The sequence below is a fragment of the Megalobrama amblycephala genome, linkage group LG23, assembly GCF_018812025.1.
Source record: "Megalobrama amblycephala isolate DHTTF-2021 linkage group LG23, ASM1881202v1, whole genome shotgun sequence".
NCBI lineage: Eukaryota > Metazoa > Chordata > Actinopteri > Cypriniformes > Xenocyprididae > Megalobrama > Megalobrama amblycephala.
The window spans coordinates 25,990,704-26,007,356 of record NC_063066.1 but is presented as its reverse complement, the minus strand read 5'-3'; the positions used below and the strand labels follow the sequence as shown (position 1 = coordinate 26,007,356).

At 37.4% G+C, this 16,653-nt stretch overlaps 1 protein-coding gene across 1 annotated transcript in view; it reads left to right on the top strand.

Annotated features, from left to right (window-relative positions):
* The first annotated feature begins 4,969 nt into the window (after positions 1-4,969).
* Positions 4,970-16,653, top strand: part of LOC125259121 (complexin-1) — a 63,864-nt gene continuing 52,180 nt past the window's right edge. Inside the window, exons 1-2 of the mRNA XM_048176516.1 lie at positions 4,970-5,261; positions 6,266-6,378. Coding sequence (XP_048032473.1) covers positions 6,348-6,378 — 31 coding nt within the window. The 5' untranslated portion in view covers positions 4,970-5,261; positions 6,266-6,347. The remainder of the gene's footprint in view (positions 5,262-6,265; positions 6,379-16,653) is intronic.

Genomic DNA, 16,653 nt, shown 5'->3' with positions numbered 1-16,653 from the left:
ACTGTCGAGCTAAACCATTTAGTGCTTTGTAAGTAATTATACAATGTTTAATAGGGAGTCAATGCAGTGTTCACAGAACCGGGCTAATATGGTCATACTTACTGGTTCTAGTAAGAATTCTAGCTGCTGCGTTTTTGGACCAGCTGTAGTTTGTTTATTAAGCATGCAGGGCAACCACCCAGTAGATCATTACAGTAATCTAGCTTTGAGGTCATGAATGCATTAACTAACTGTTTCACATTTGTCATTGAGAGCATATGTTGTAGTTAAGATATATTTTTAAGATGGAAGAATAGAGCACACCCAGGCTCCTAACTGACGACGAAGACTTAACAGAGCAGCCATCAAGTGTTAGACAATATTCTAGGTTATTACGTGCAGATGTTTATTAACCTTGTTCATTGGCAAACCATCCTCTTGAAATTGCAGGTGGATTCAATGTGCATCTGAAGACAATACCTACATCATTTCAGAGGAGAGAATTGTCATCACAGCATCAAGGACGTGAGCAGGTTTGTTTACTACAGCCTTCATATTTACCCCAGGGGGTATAATTGAACATAAGATCTTTCATAATTAAAGCAATTTTTATTAAAACCCTTGAAACGCTCCAACTTTCATAAACGCCTGGAATCCAAAGGGAAGTGACCAGTGGGGATTTGTATCTAATAATTATCTCTTACCTTAAGGATACTGTTTCAAATCATGTGACTTGATGAATGTTTAAATTCAAGGTCCAACTTGTTTTTCAGCACTTGATGATGCTGTTAATGAAACCAAATCAGTCCCGCAGGTGGTGATAAAACAGAAATCTTATCATCACATAACAGAGATGTAGCATAGAGGCAAATCAAGTTTGTACAGGAAAATGACCCTTTCTAACCCATTCCTCATGACGTATAGCTCTGAAAACAGTCCTCCCGGAGAGCAAATGGAAGGGACCAGGAGGGATGGAAAATTGCAATCATCCTATTCAGGGGTCTCTCAGCGTCCACTTACCCACGGTCATTATTGCAAACCTGCACACCAACTACCAAGAAATAACAATGAACACAAGCGCAGATGGAGTACTGTGCTTACTCAGGGTAATTCAGTTCATTTTGGGAGCAAGCATATTGCTCGGTATATACTTACTCCTCACTGTGTTTTGGTTTGTTTGTGCTACATTCGGTTCTTTGGTCTTTTTTTTTTTTCTTTTTTTTGACATTTACTTGCAGGGTACCATTAGACTGCTTGTTTGCACACGACACATTACTTCATTCACATGGTGCATTAACACATTTAGTATGTTATAACAGCACTGCAGTCAGAATTTCATATTTAGGACACAGAAAACTCAGAAGACTGTTGAAAATATCCTGAGAATTAGAGCGTTTTATATAAGAGATTAACAGCCAGGATCGGTGTTGTTTCTTTGGAACGATGAGTCAGAACATCCATTACTTCAGTAAACACTTTTGTCTTTTCTGCCTTTCTCTATTTTCCATTTTCTCTTTGAAGGTTGAAGATGCAGTACCTGTTATAAAATATGATGTGTGGGTGTTTTGGTTTTTAGAGTTCATGATTTAGACAATTTTGCAGCCTGGGATTTTTGTTAATACCCATGTTAAGTGCAGGTTGTTCCCTTAATTGACTATGGCATGATTAAAAAAATGAAAACAATATACAGCCGGCATGGCAACAGCTCAAGATGAAGGACACGAGAGCTTTAATGAAAAGATACTCATGTTGTTTACCAATAATGAGTTAATCCTGGTTACTTTTTCCATTATTTAGCCATGAATTGGGATATTAATAGATGCTGCTACTTATTAAAAATGCTACATTTTAAAAATTAAATGGCAAAATCTTGGGCAAAATCAATTGAGTGCTGGCAAAAACTAATTATTAATTAAATCAGGTTTAATATCAGACTATTTTCATTGGCTTACTTGTCTGCTATGGGAAAAAATGTGTGTTGCTGAGTGACAAACCATCATTAGACAAAGATGACAAAGATGTACGGTTTGGATAGTGACTCTAATGTCACAATTTTCAAAAGCCATCTCCAATTCTAGGTAGCAATAACTCAACAAATAGAGACAAGAAATCAAATGCTGCTAAGTTTGACAGGCTGTTTTGATAATGCTACTCAATTCAACCCCAAAGCCATTTTACATTTTAATGTGTTTAGATTGAAATGAGAGAGACATAGCCAACACAGATAAACACAGATGTGGGGAATGAATCTCTAATTTAAGGAGCGGATTTAAGGAGGCAGCATTCATTAATGCATTAAAAAAACAATGCAAAAGCACAGGTGATCGCAAAATAACACCACCTAGCTTCTTCGTCATCACCACTACAATAGTCCTTATCACTATTGTAAGCTTGCTGTTGGTCAGAAAGTGAAGTATTTAGGCAATGTTTAGGGTTTGTGAGGTTCTTGTGTGGGCGACAACGCTGATTGAGGCTGAATGCTCTCCACTGCTGTTTGTAACAGCGCGGTGGGAGGCGAAATGTCTCAAAATGTCAAATTCAAAATTCCCAGGGAATCTGACACCCACTGCAGTCTGTAATCCAGGTTATTACCAGCCTTCACTCCCCCATATGTGAATCATTTTCTCTTCTGGCATCAATACAAATCAGTGGATTTGAAAACAAAGCTAAATAAAATATTGCAGTGCAGAAGGGCAGAGAGGACGGTCAAATTGTAAAAGATGATATATCACTACTGCATGCACTCTAAATTCTGCTGCAATATGCCACTTCACTTTTAGCCTTTCAGATCAATTTTGCAGGGAAGTTTTCAGTGTAAACAGATATAGCTGTATATATAGTGTTATTCTCATGACAATTTCGAATTCACGTCTGCCTGCTAGCACTTGAAGTTTTTTTGCATACACACTTAAGATTAGATAAACAATGGATTTTCTTTCTTGTCATATCGGGGTACAAAAGGCAACAAGTCAAAAGCTCTACTTTAAATGAAATAACTTTTTTTTTCTGGAGCTATACAGACACCCACAGATGCCCACTGTCCATTTACTAACTGTCTGATGAAAACAAATCTGGCAAGCCATTTCTAAAAATCAGCAGTTTCAATTGAATTGGCTGGAAAATGGAGCGTATGTTTATGTTTACAAGTCATTGGGTTGATAAAATAAGTGCTTTTGAAGGAGAATTAATCACTGAATTTGACAAAACATGCCACATCTATTACTGTGGTTTCAAATAATTCAGCCCCTACTGGTAGATGCAAGAATTACATTACAGGAAGCTGTCTGAAAAGGATGTCCTGGTACTAACCCAAACTGTATCCAAAAGAAAAAATAAACAGCTGCCAAACTTACTGAAGAATTAAATTAAATTAAACTTCAATTCTCCTGTTTCCACCAAAACTGTTCGTTGGGAGCTCCACAAAGTCAATATTCATCGGGCTGCTATAGCCAAAATTTTGGTCACTCGTGCCAATGCTAAATGTGGGTTTCATTGGTGCCAACAGAGCAAATCTTAGGCTGTGGACAATGTGAAACATGTATTGTTCTCTGATGAGTCCACTTTCAGTGTCTTTCCCACATCCATGGGAGTTACAGTGAGAAGAAGTCAGAGGATCAGCTATGGTTTGGGCTGCAATATCATAGCATTCCCAACTGTGCTTGATGGGTGCATCACTGCCAAGGACTACCGAACCATTCTGGACGACCATGTTCACCTAATGGTTCAAACATTGTATACCCTGAAGGGGGTGCCATGTATTAACATGATAATGCACCAATACACACAGCAAGACTAGTGACAAAATAGTTAATATGATGAATATGAAAGTGAAGTCGAACATCTCCCATGGCCTGCACAGTCACCAGATCTAAATATATTAAGTCACTTTGGGGTATTTTGGAGGAGCAAGTCAGAAAACGTTTTCCTCCACCAGCATCACATAGTAACCTGGCCACTGTTCTGGAAGAGGAATGGCTTTAAAATCCCTCTGCGGCACTTCTTGATGGAAAGAAATGTTGTGATGTTATTTCCATCAAGCCTTGCATACATTTTTGGTCAAGATCTTGTGCAAGAGTCAAGCACTCTGTAAAGTCTATACTCCAACACATCCCAAAGACTTTCAATGAATTTAAGGTCTGGATTCAGAGGTGCCAATACATGTGTGAAAATAATTCTTCATTTTCCATCCCAACCATTCTTTCACAATTTGAGCCTGATATGAATCTTGACAATCTTAACATTGAATATGGCCATGAAGTGTCTTCCTACAAGAAATGAAAAGCTACACACTCCATCAATTAGGAATAGAAGAATTGGAATTAGGAATAACATGCTAGAAACAATAACCATTGCAATAATGATCCAAGCATAGACTCTTAAGGATTTGCCTATTTAAATCCAATGACTTATACGACTATATATATATATATATATATATATATATATATATATATATATATATATATATATATATATATATATATTCAGCTATTATAGACCTGAATAAGCTAAATGAACTAAGTAACTGGGAATATCTTGCAAATGACACAGGCAGTAGCAGCACCTTCCCCCTGCTTTAATGCATCCAGTCCAGATGGTTTCACTAAATATTCTGTAATTGCACTCAACACAACCTGCTAATTGAAACCAGAAGCACATACACTTCACCAGCACTCATAACGCTCACGGTGTAAACATATCGGCCACACTTTCTTAAATCATGTTTGGTCAGGGAAACGCATAGAGAATCGCATCAAACAGCTTCAAGGACGAATCGAGGTGAGGCCGAGCAACCGGCGGCTTAATCGTTTAATCAAACCGTAACACTAAAAGCACTGCACCACAACCTCTATATATATACACGTAACCTTCCATGCATGTCCCATTTGTATGAGACCTTTGCATCTTAAGGCAAGGTGCTTTAAATAAGCTCATCCCAGCTGGAATAGCGTTGGGATTGCACAAGAAAATAACGGGAACATACAGCAGGACACCTACCCACGACAACCACAGTCGTTAAAAATTGATCGCTCAGAACATGGGACGCTTCAGATGGGAGCTCTCCATGTGATTCAGTGAGTGCCTTTATCAGCGGCAGCTGCAGTTCCCCTCATAGACAGTCACACTGCCTCTCTGAGCAAGAGAAACAAGGACGTCCTTCTTTTGCCTAGAAACCAGAGATGTTAGGAACGAGCAGTTAAAGACTCGCTGTATCATTACTGCTCAACTTTCATTTCTGAGGAGTTAATCAGCTTCTTGAGAATTTGAAATCGCCCGTGCAGGTAATTATGACCTTTATGTGTGTGTGTGAATGTGGAACGCGAGCGTTTGGCTGTGGGATGGAGCGGGAGCTGTCCGCCAGAAATGGTGCTGAAATCAGCTTCAATGAACGAGGAAGTGATTTTGTTTTCGGCACGTATCGGGAACTGGAGTAAATACTAAAGCGGGTTATTTTAACGCATTTATAAGCGTAAGAAGATACCTGGAGCATAGTAACGTACGAGATTCATCCGGACTCATTCATCAACCAACGTTTCGGTGCATTCGGACTATAAGCGTGCGTGTTTGATTCGGATGGATGAGGGAAAGTTTACACACAGATTAAGGGAATGGGCCATGCGTTGGATTATAATATTCCTTAAATTTACATTCTAGGATTTACAGTCTTAAACTCTAAAAATGAGAGTTTCCTCAAATGTTATTTGATATGCAGGTTGCAATGTAGGCTAATGTTGCCATTCCCCACGAGAAGAACAAACGCTCCCTGCAGATTTACTTCAAATGTACACGATGTATGCTTGTCTCAGAGCTTGTCATTAACGTTATTTTTCCTAGTGAAGGTTAAGTTACATGCAGGCACCGATAAGCCACTAATGGTAGCCCGTGGTAATTTTACAACTCTGCACTTTGTGTGAACTGTATGCGAGGTATATTGACCTTTACTGTCCTTCATTTGTCGCATCTTGTGAATTGATCGACTGGATAGTATTGTGTATGCCATGTAGTCATTATTATTACAGTCTTTAGTAACGTTTTGCCATATAACCTAAAAACGCATTCATGTATAACACCAAAATAACTGGTTTTAATCAATTCAATAACATTATTTAATATGAAAAAACGCTGTATTATATGTTGAGTTACACTATTCTACAATTTTAAGTTTTTTTTTTTTTCCTTAGGGAAATAATTGCTCACATCCACTTCTTTTTACAGTTAATAGCTCTTTATTTAAACAGTTTTTTTTTTTTTTTGCTATTAAGTAATTGTCTGTTTCACATTGTAGATCTGGCAACAAGGAACTACTTGAAAAGCTTAACCTGAATGTAATATTTGGTTGAAGAAGGCAGGAATAAAAAGCCATCATCATGAATTTTGTTATGAAGCAAGCATTGGGAGGTAAGTTTCAGATTGTCCTGTTTCTCCAAACATGACTCTCTCTCTCTCTCTCTCTCTCTCTCTCTCTCTCACACACACACACACACACACAGAGAGAGAATAGACAGAATAGCAGTTTATTTTTAACGAAACTGTACACTCATGCAGTATGCTTACATAGCTGTACCAGTTATGTTTATATATATCTTATATATATATATATATATATTTAAATGTTTCCTTTCTCTTGCTTTGTATGTCATGCACTGCTCTTTATTTGCATGCACATAGAAAGTGAACAAAGTGTTGCTTTTTCCTTTGTAGCAGGCTACCTATCTCAGTCTAGCATAGCTTAGCTTCAAAAAATTAAGTTTAGAATAATATCGTGATAGTTAGAAAGCATTTGATTGGTTGGGCAGATCAATATCATCACAGATAGAGGTTGTGTGTCTTTGCGCATTTCAGAATCTGCCGCAGCACCCGCACACTGCCTGTTGTTTTCTTGATAAAGGGGTTTGTTTTCTAGCTGGAGGCCAATTTAGATGTTTTTCTCTTTTTACTATAACTTTTTTTTGATTAATCTTTTTGCTCATTATTATTATTATTTCCATTTTAATTATTCTTGCAAGACATTTTATATCCAGACACACTAGAATCATAACTATTGACAATGTGCTCTGCATAGCCTAATCAAAAAGATAATAATTCCATAAATATTGGCATTAAATGTCCAAACAGAACTACATCTTAATGTGGTTCATTAATCTCCTTTGCATTCATAATGAGGATTTTATCCGTCTCACTCTGTGCCGACTTCCGCTCGTCAAAGCACTTAGTCCCATCAAGACTGAGATTGACAGTCCAGTCCCGAGGGATGTCAGGAGAGCAGGACTGCGGCGGTTGATTAGCATGGATGTGCTATAAAAAGGTGGCGTACGACCTGTTTCATTAACCAGCTGCCGGGTAAAGCAGCCCATGAGGGTCCTGCCCTAGTCCACTTGCTTCGTCGATATCGAAAATGAGTGAAATCCACTGAGCTGTACGGAAAGGGATTTCACCCCTGAAAAGAAAAAGTGGTCCCCGGCTTCTTGTTTACTCTCAACTTTCCTCTCTCATCCTCTCATGTCCTTTTCTAAGAGTAGCAGTGCGTGTCTAAGACAAATTGATCCTGGCTTCAGATGTTTTTGGATTGTTATGTTTTAAAGATCTGAAGTCGCCTATAACTAGATTTGCATGTCCTTCAGGAATTACCAGTACTTGCAAGGCAGCAGGAGAATAAGTTTTAGATGAGCTTAGTTTCAGGCTTCGGTTCTGTGCAAATGATGATGACACTCATGGTGCTTCTTGTTTTCACTTGGCTGCACACAAGAATCAGCGATAAACTGCCGGTTCCTATATTATGCTAATTTACAAGTACATTTTTTTTTTTTTTGGGGGGCCTTCTTGAATATATTTACATTATTTAATGTTTGAAAAACACATTATTTTTCTTTTACTGTACATTGCTGCAGCACCTCTTTTCACCCTTTGCCAGAAATGCTCTGTTTTACTCCTGTCTCTTTAAAGCCCACCTTTCTGAAACGACCAGTCTGCTCTGATTGGTCAATTGGCCCAGTCTGTTGCGATTAGTCAACTGCTTAGAGAGTGTGTCAGAAATGTAACATAATCTGGTTTCTGGTCCCAAGGCTTTATGAGCAGCTGTAAATGTTATTATATGACAATATTTTGATCACTGACAGTATCCTCACCAGATCCATCAAGTAACAGTGACACTAATATTTGATTGCGTACTTGCTCTGCGTACTTGCTCTGCAGTAATACTTGCTCTGCAGTAAATCGCTGAGGCATTGCAAGTTTTGCTGATGATACTTGTGTATTCTTTTGTTTTATGCCTGCAGTAATTATGAGAGAAATGAGTACACTTTTCTTATTATATTGTTTATAATGAATAGATTGAGGAATACTAAGATGGTTAATGTCTAAGATTAAAAAATGAATGAGGGGGAGGGTAGTGAATGACATTCTGGGTCGATAAAGACCTGAGTTATGTGTTCAAGGGTTAAGGGTTGTGCCAAGGCGGCCAGTAGGTGGCCATTATGCAAATGTTCAACATGGTAAAATTGCTACATTATGTCACAGAAATGTACACACTTATTGTAAAAAATTATTTTTCAAAGTTGTAAATAAAATGAAAGTTGTACTCTAAAAGATTACTGGAGTAAGTTTTACAAGAAAATACTGTTTCAGTTTTTTTTGCAATATATATAAACAGCTATGCTACAAAGAAAAATTGATAAAGCCTTTAAATATATACAAGGAGAACCAGGCCAATGCAAATGGTTGCAGGAAATTGCTTGCAGCATCTTGGAATATCAAATATATTTAAGTGGTTGTATGTATTTGCTCTAAAGCTTTTATTGCATCCATACATGCATTACTATATTGGCCCATGTGCTTGCAGTCTCCACTGTTGATTGATCCTGTAAATCAAGGAACAGGCAATCTCCATTTGCCAGCAGACGTTTTGACGGGCCCCCCACACACGGTTCTGACCGGCATTAGATAATAAAGCTCAGGCTGAAGTGAAATAATGGGCCTGTCTGGCTCAGTAAGAGATTTAGAGGCAGCAGGTCAGCATGTGGCGAGAGAGTTCGGCACTAAAGCTCACGGATGTAAGACTAATCATGGTTATGTGAGAGAAATCTCCTGGGCATCCCTGCAGCATCAGCCAGAATGCAACCAGAATGGGAGTCTACCCTTATACACACACATGCTCTCACACTTACTCATCTCACTTTCCTGCTGAATTTCACACACATTTGGTCTGTCTTCTTTTCTTCCAAATCTTTTGCTCAGTACCACTCACTTGCACATACACTTGTGCAGTATTTCCTTCCACTTACAACCATGATATTCTTGACCACTTCGTCCCTTCCGCCCTCTTTTTGCATCTCTCTGGCTAAAGCAGCTTGCTGAAGTGGAAAGAGAGTCCTGAATAGAGTTGGTCAGCGTTGTTAATAAGCTTGACATGCCTGTCTGTGCTTTCATTTTTAAAAGTTTATTTCCAGGTTTAAATAAAGACAATCACAGAATTCAATGTGCTCTTAGGCCTCACCGTATATATAATTTTCATGAATAATTGGGATGCTCAAATTTGTGGTAAATTAACACCTGTTGTCATTAATATGCAGGAGCTGCTCGGCTGAATCCAATTTTAACAACTGCATGCACTGAAGCGTTCGGACCTGAATCAGATCACCTTCACACTAGCGCCAGCACTCTCGCACCTCCTGCGGGGGTCTGGCAGGCAGCTCTGACAAAGGGTCACACATTAACGTAGGTCGTGAAAATGCTTAATCTAATCAAAGGTCCCTAATCAGAAGCACAAAGCAACTTCAAGTCAACTGAAATTAACTAAATTGAGTTCTATTGAATTGATGGCTGTGCAAAACTGTGCTGTAATTCCACATCACGGCTGTCACAGGGGTTAATTAGATTTACATTAATGATGGAACAAATTAATCACGTGAAAACAAGCTATTTCTTATGTCATGTTTTCTCATTTAAAAAAAAAAGCTTCTGTCCTGTGTTGGCAGGGCATATCAAAACACTCAATACCCAATAAATTTGCATGTCGGTTGCAAGTGGTGTTGAGGGAGGGACTCAATTTACTCATTCATTCTATTCAGAGCATTTTATTGGACAAAAATAAGTCAAAACCTTGTCTGAGCCCTTGCACTAGCATACAGATGACCTAAAAGCTAACAGTCATGAATTAAAATCCAAACCTTTAAATGACCACAGTAACCATGCTCATCAATGATAATGAAGTTTGTCTCTCTATATTCCTGTGTATCTTTCTAGGCTAGGGGAAAACAAAGCCTGTGACGTCAGGAAGCTCAGCTCAGTGCAGCACCATTGATTGATATGTGATGACCTATAAACGACTGATCACTTACGCTCAGCCGGCATGATTTTTAACCATGTAATGAGCAGGACGGTAAATGCGATGTGCTGAAATCAATACATCAGCTGAGATTGGTCCAAGGGCCGATCCCTCCGCTGGGAGGAAGGAGGTTAGATGCTAGATCCGGCATTTCGGCCAGAATCAGACAAACATTAAATTGATTATAAGGCTTTTAGGAGCTCTTAGAGCCAGACTCATGGACTAATCTGACAGTCATCAAGTTTTTAATTGTAATGTGAGCCTCTACGGTGATCGAAGGGAGGGAAATCAGACAGAGGAGGAGCGATAAAGTCTAGAAGGACCAATGAAACATCCTGCTTGGCCAAATTTTGTTATATTGTAATTTTGCCTTAGAGCAGTGTTTCTCAAACTTTTTCTGCCATTCCCCACTTTGGAGGTAGGGAAGGGTTCCGAGCCCCACCTGTCCCCAATCGCCCCAACAAAATGTTAATAAACTAGGCTTTAAGTTTAACTGTTAAAATGTATTAATTTATTCTATTAACATCACATTTTAAAACATTACATCAAATAACAGCATTAAAAACTTTCAAACAGAGAAAAAAAGTGCAATTATATTATTTTTATTTATTTATTTATTTTTTATTATATAAAAATTATAAATTCAAAATTATTTGAGTTTTTTTTTTTTTTACGCGACCATTATTTTAGAACGTTTCCCCTTATTGTTTCCATGGCGACGCATCATGCTTGTCACATCACGCCGCAGCCACAATAACACTGTATGACAGATGTAACGCTTTTATTTCGTTTCTCCTTTTTTATTCAAAATATTCACAGACTTGCTTACCATGTCATCAACTATCTGATATTCCGATTCTCAAATATGTATATTGTTTTGTCGTTTAAATACGTTAAAGGGATAGTTCACCCAAAAATGAAAATTTGATGTTTATCTGCTTACCCCCAGCGCATCCAATATGTAGGTGACTTTGTTTCTTCAGTAGAACACAAATGAAGATTTTTAACTCCAACCGTTGCCGTCTGTCAGTCAAATAATGCGAGTGGATGGGAACTTCTACTATAAGAGTAAATAAAACTTGCATCGACAAGTCCAAATTAAACCCTGCGGCTCGTGACGACACATTGATGTCCTAAGACACAAAACGATCGGTTTGTGCGAGAAACCGAACAGTATTTATATCATTTTTTACCACTAAAACACCACTATGTCCAACTGCATTCAGCACTCACTTAGTGAGGTCTGATCGCGCTCTGACAACGGCAGTGATGTCTCACACATATACTTCAATGAGAGCGAGACATCACTGCCGCTGTCAGAGCGCGATTTAATTTGGACTTGTCTATGCAAGTTTTATTTACTCGTATAGTAAAAGTTCCCATCCACTCGCATTATTTGACTGACAGACGGCAACAGTTGGAGTTAAAAATCATCATTTGTGTTCTACTGAAGAAACAAAGTCACCTACATCTTGGATGCGCTGGGGGTAAGCAGATAAACATCAAATTTTCATTTTTGGGTGAACTATCCCTTTAATACATGATCTTGATCTATAACGCGAGATGGGCGCCGCCATGTCTGTTTGCGCAGCTGTTCAGCGAGCCCTGTCAGTTGGATTTATAGCACGTGAATTCATCAATTTCTCCCGAAATCCATGCAAGTAAGTGGCCTGTGATCTGGGAGAAAAATACAAATAGAGTAAACTTTATAGTTACTTATACTATTCGTGTCTGATATGAAAAAACACGACGGCAAATTATATTTTAATTGTTACTGCTGCTTCCATAGACATCAGTATGTACTTTACAAACTCTAAATGCATTGTTTTATTAGTACTTATGTATATTTAAATATCTAACACCTAAAACAAACATTATGTTGTTGAAAACACTGCTTAGTAGTTGTGATAAATGACAAGCGCTGCTGAACGCGTCCGTCTCTGGCTCAGCGCCAGCCAAAGCGCGAAAGCAGAGTTTGAATCTGGCAGTTAAGTGACATCACTGAACGTTATAAATCCCATATTTGGGACCGTACTCTCAGGGACACATGAATAAAAATCCCATATATGTGGGACTCAAAAGGTTAATAGAGATGGGCACAAAAATGACCAAATTTCCTCTCGTTTGTCGCGCCCCACCTGTCATGTCTCTATTCCCCACCAGTGGGGCGCGCCCCACACTTTGAGAAACGCTGCCTTGGAGCATGTGTTTTCCAAATGAGGTCAGCAGAACACTTGAGATGAGAAATGTTAACATTTACTGAATTTTAAATTAGTACTTCATACATAACATTTATATTTCATTCTGATTTTTAAAAATGTGAAATCTTGAGAGTTGTAATTATCTTATTCTATTGACAGTCATTGTTTTTAACAGTAAGAGATAAAACAAAACAAATGTGCCTATTGTTATAATGAAAAAGAAACATTTATTCTGTATGAGCAAAAATTATATATATATGAATATTATATTTTAAATTGGCAAGTATGAAATAGTAAACAAAATAGTATACCAACATATTTAAATATCTTATTTTGATATCATATATATAATATTTGCTCATACAGAATAAATACATAGAGCTGCCTTTATATTTTGAGGGGTCTCTCACAAGGATATTATCATATTTGGGGGTCCTTGGCATCAGTAAGTTTGAAAAACACTGGTCTACAGTAAACCTTCATACCCATCCACAGACTGTAATTCCTCATACATTTTCACACCTGTTTTAATGGCTCTCCAGGACAGGATGCAATATGTTCTCCTGTCCCTCCTGTAGACAGTGTAAGAAACAGTATTGCTGTGAATCGTGCCTGACCTTACACCTTTGAGCGGAACACAGTGCTCTCTCTGTTTCTTTCTCTCTTTCACTATCTCAATCCATCTCTCTTTTGGGTCAGCAGATGACCACATGGTAGGACACATGGGCAGGTTCTCCGGCTGTAGGTTTATGACTCTGAGCTGCAGGGACTACATGTGTGCAATGGCCCTTTCAGTTCCACACAGAGAAAACACCTGCCATCATGACACACACACACAGGTTTGTTTTACTATCTTAGTGAGGACATTCCATAGACGTAATGGTTTTTATACTGTGCAAACTGTACATTCTATCCCCCTACACTACCCCTACTCCTAAATCTACCCATCAGAGAAATAATTCTGCATTTTTACATTTTTAATAAAACATTGTTTAGTATGTAAAGCTATTTTAAATATGAGGACTCATTAAAGGTCCTCATATTTCATGTTTACGTCATAATACCAGTGTAATATACACATTATACAAATTTGTGTCCTCATAAATCATGAAAACACACACACACACACACACACATCCACAATGCACCAATTCATGCATCAAATTGACATTGTGATCTGCTCATGTGCAAATGATGCCATGTGGACACCTTGTCAACACATCAATTCACAATCAATGTCCTTTAATTGCCAAGTCACATGCAGTGTCACATTTGCACATACATTCATATAAGCACACACACAGACACAGCACAGATGGGCTCTATCCCCAGAATGACTGCGGGTTAGATATCTGGTCAAGCTGAAGCCATTCATGTGTGTTATAAATGGATGAGTCATGACTTTGGACTGGCCTATGGTCCTACACGGTGCCATGTGGCTCCAAAAGGTCTTTGCCAGTTAGACACAGCAAAGCGCAAAAAACTGGAAGTGAAATGATCTTCATTAGTAAGGTATTTTTTTTTCAACTGCTTGCACACAAAATCCATACTTGTCACACAATTTTTGAAACCTGACACTCAAACACCAGAACCACTCACCAAATCTGCAAAACCACACACTAATCCTCGGCCTTTGACTCAGTTTTCAATTTCATAAAACACTTTTTGAAAAACACAACACACAATTTCTCTATGTAACACAAAAATCTATAAGGAAGTATCTTGTTTTCCTTTTTCAAACACAACCATTGTTTCTACACATGGTTGATGTATTTCATTTCTTTTGTGTAACACTGTATTCACAACCACAAATGCTTACAGTAAAAAAAAAAAAAAAAAATAGTTTGGTTTCAGTCTTGCTTTCATGTTTACTGTGAATTTTTCAACATCTCTCTCCCAATTACTTTGAATCTTGTACAGAAATGTACATAGGAGCTCATGAAAGAAGAGCTTTAAATTTTGAATAACTGTGTATTTATGATATACTCAAAAATAGAATATGGCAAAGGTGTTTACAACGTAAGACAAATGTTTGTTTTTGAGATGTGTTTGTGATATTTTGAATGCAGTGCTTCATTTTGCAAGAGATGTGAGGCATTTTGCATTTTGTGTGTGCAATCCTTGGATTTTTCTGTAAACTTTGGAAAATGTAAGCAGTTGAAAAAAAAACTGTATTTCTGCAAAATTAATTCCTTTAATTCCTAAACTAAAAATCTACCTATCCCTGTTTTCAGCTACACTCTTAGAAAGAGGTTTTTTTTTTGCAGCAATGCCAGAGAATAACCATCTTTAGTTCCCTGAACCATATTTTTCCCCATGAACCATATTTTTCTTATTGTTAATCTAAAGAACCTTCTTCCATTTTAAAGAATCTTTTATGCATTGGAAAGGTTCTCTGAATGTAAAGGTTCTTCATAGAACCATTAATGCCAAAAAAGAACCGTTACTTATCATTATAGCATACCAATAACAATGTAGCACTTTCATAGTTTAATTTTTCTTTCTAAATGTTTTCTGCAGATTTTCCAATCAAATCATCACACACAAAAAAAAGTCAATTCTCATTACATAGATTCCATCTTGGACTAATGATGATCTTGCTGAAAAGACCAATTAGTTAGCTTAGACTGGTTTATGCCAGTTACACCAGTTAATTCTTCCATGCTGGTGTCATGGGTGGGCAACATCCCATGCTGGACTGCTAGAAATGTCTTCTTAATGAGTTTTTAATTAGTCTTTTTTTTTTTTTACTTGTTTTGCTGTAATAAAAAAAATCTAAAAATCCTTAAAACAAGATAAATTAACTTTTTAACTTGTTTATTTTAAACTAGTTAAAAAATCTGTCAGTGTAGCAAGACAAAATTCACTAGTATTAAATATAAATACTCTAAAAACAAATCATAGATGAAAAGCAAGACTTCAAAATAGCTGTAGTCAATAATTTTATCTTTTAAAACTCATCTTTGATCACCAAAATAACATATTTAAACGTTTTTTTTTTTTTTTCCCTGTGAAAAAAATCTTAATGCCTTAAAATAGCTTGAATGTAACTCTAAACCCCTGCCTCATTTAATATAGATGAATCTATGAATTTGATAATTAGTCCCACCTCCACTCACTTGCACAAGCTCAGACGAGATCCACTTGGTCAACTTGAGGTAAACTCTGCACAATGGTGGCTTTTTTACAACGTCAGACACATAACGGTAATTAATATGATTAGTGTTTTGCTTGACTACGTTATCAAACAGCTAATAATGTGTTGCTAATTTTACACAAACCATGTTTACATTCACAAGTCAGACAGCTGACTTCTTACAATCAGTATCCTTAGAAACGCTTTGAACAACTCAGAACGTTAGTGGAGGAAGGCATATAGTTCATCATAACATCATAATATGCATCATACACCCTCCATATTGCTAAATCTACCCGATTTTTCATATCAACAGAAAAATATACTGGGATAACCTTCTTTTGAGACTCCCTTGCGTGGTCAGTTAATGATATGCTGAAGCCTACCAGCACATTGACATGATTGGTTATGATGTCAGAAACACCAGCGATTTCAAACGGTGGGTTTTAGACTGTCTTTGGTTTACTGCAGTTTTAAAGAGAAAATACTCATCAACAGTGTTGACTTATGAATTTGCACATGGTTTGTCTTAAAACATGTTAAAAACACCAGATAGACAGATAGACATAAACAACATTAAAAACTTGATTTTCACCACAGGGGGACTTTACTATCTTATGAAGTCTTGCTTCTCAAGTTAATATATCTTATTTTGAGGATTTCAACTGGAAAATTAGACAAAATCAGCATTCAAAACTCAACATTTGGGTGACTAGCTATGCTGATCATCTATCTATCTATCTATCTATCTATCTATCTATCTATCTATCTATCTATCTATCTATCTATCTATCTATCTATCTATCTATCTATCTATCTATCTATCTATCTATCTATCGTGTTCTAGTCAGATGATCAGTGATCTCGATTTGTCCCGCGCAGTAATTGATTTATTGATTTTAGTAGACCATTAGAAAGGTCTCTCTCATTAGTAATCATCATTATCGTCACAAACTACTGACGTCATGCTTCTCCTCATCCTCACCTTCAGCATGGCAACTTTACAGCATTGT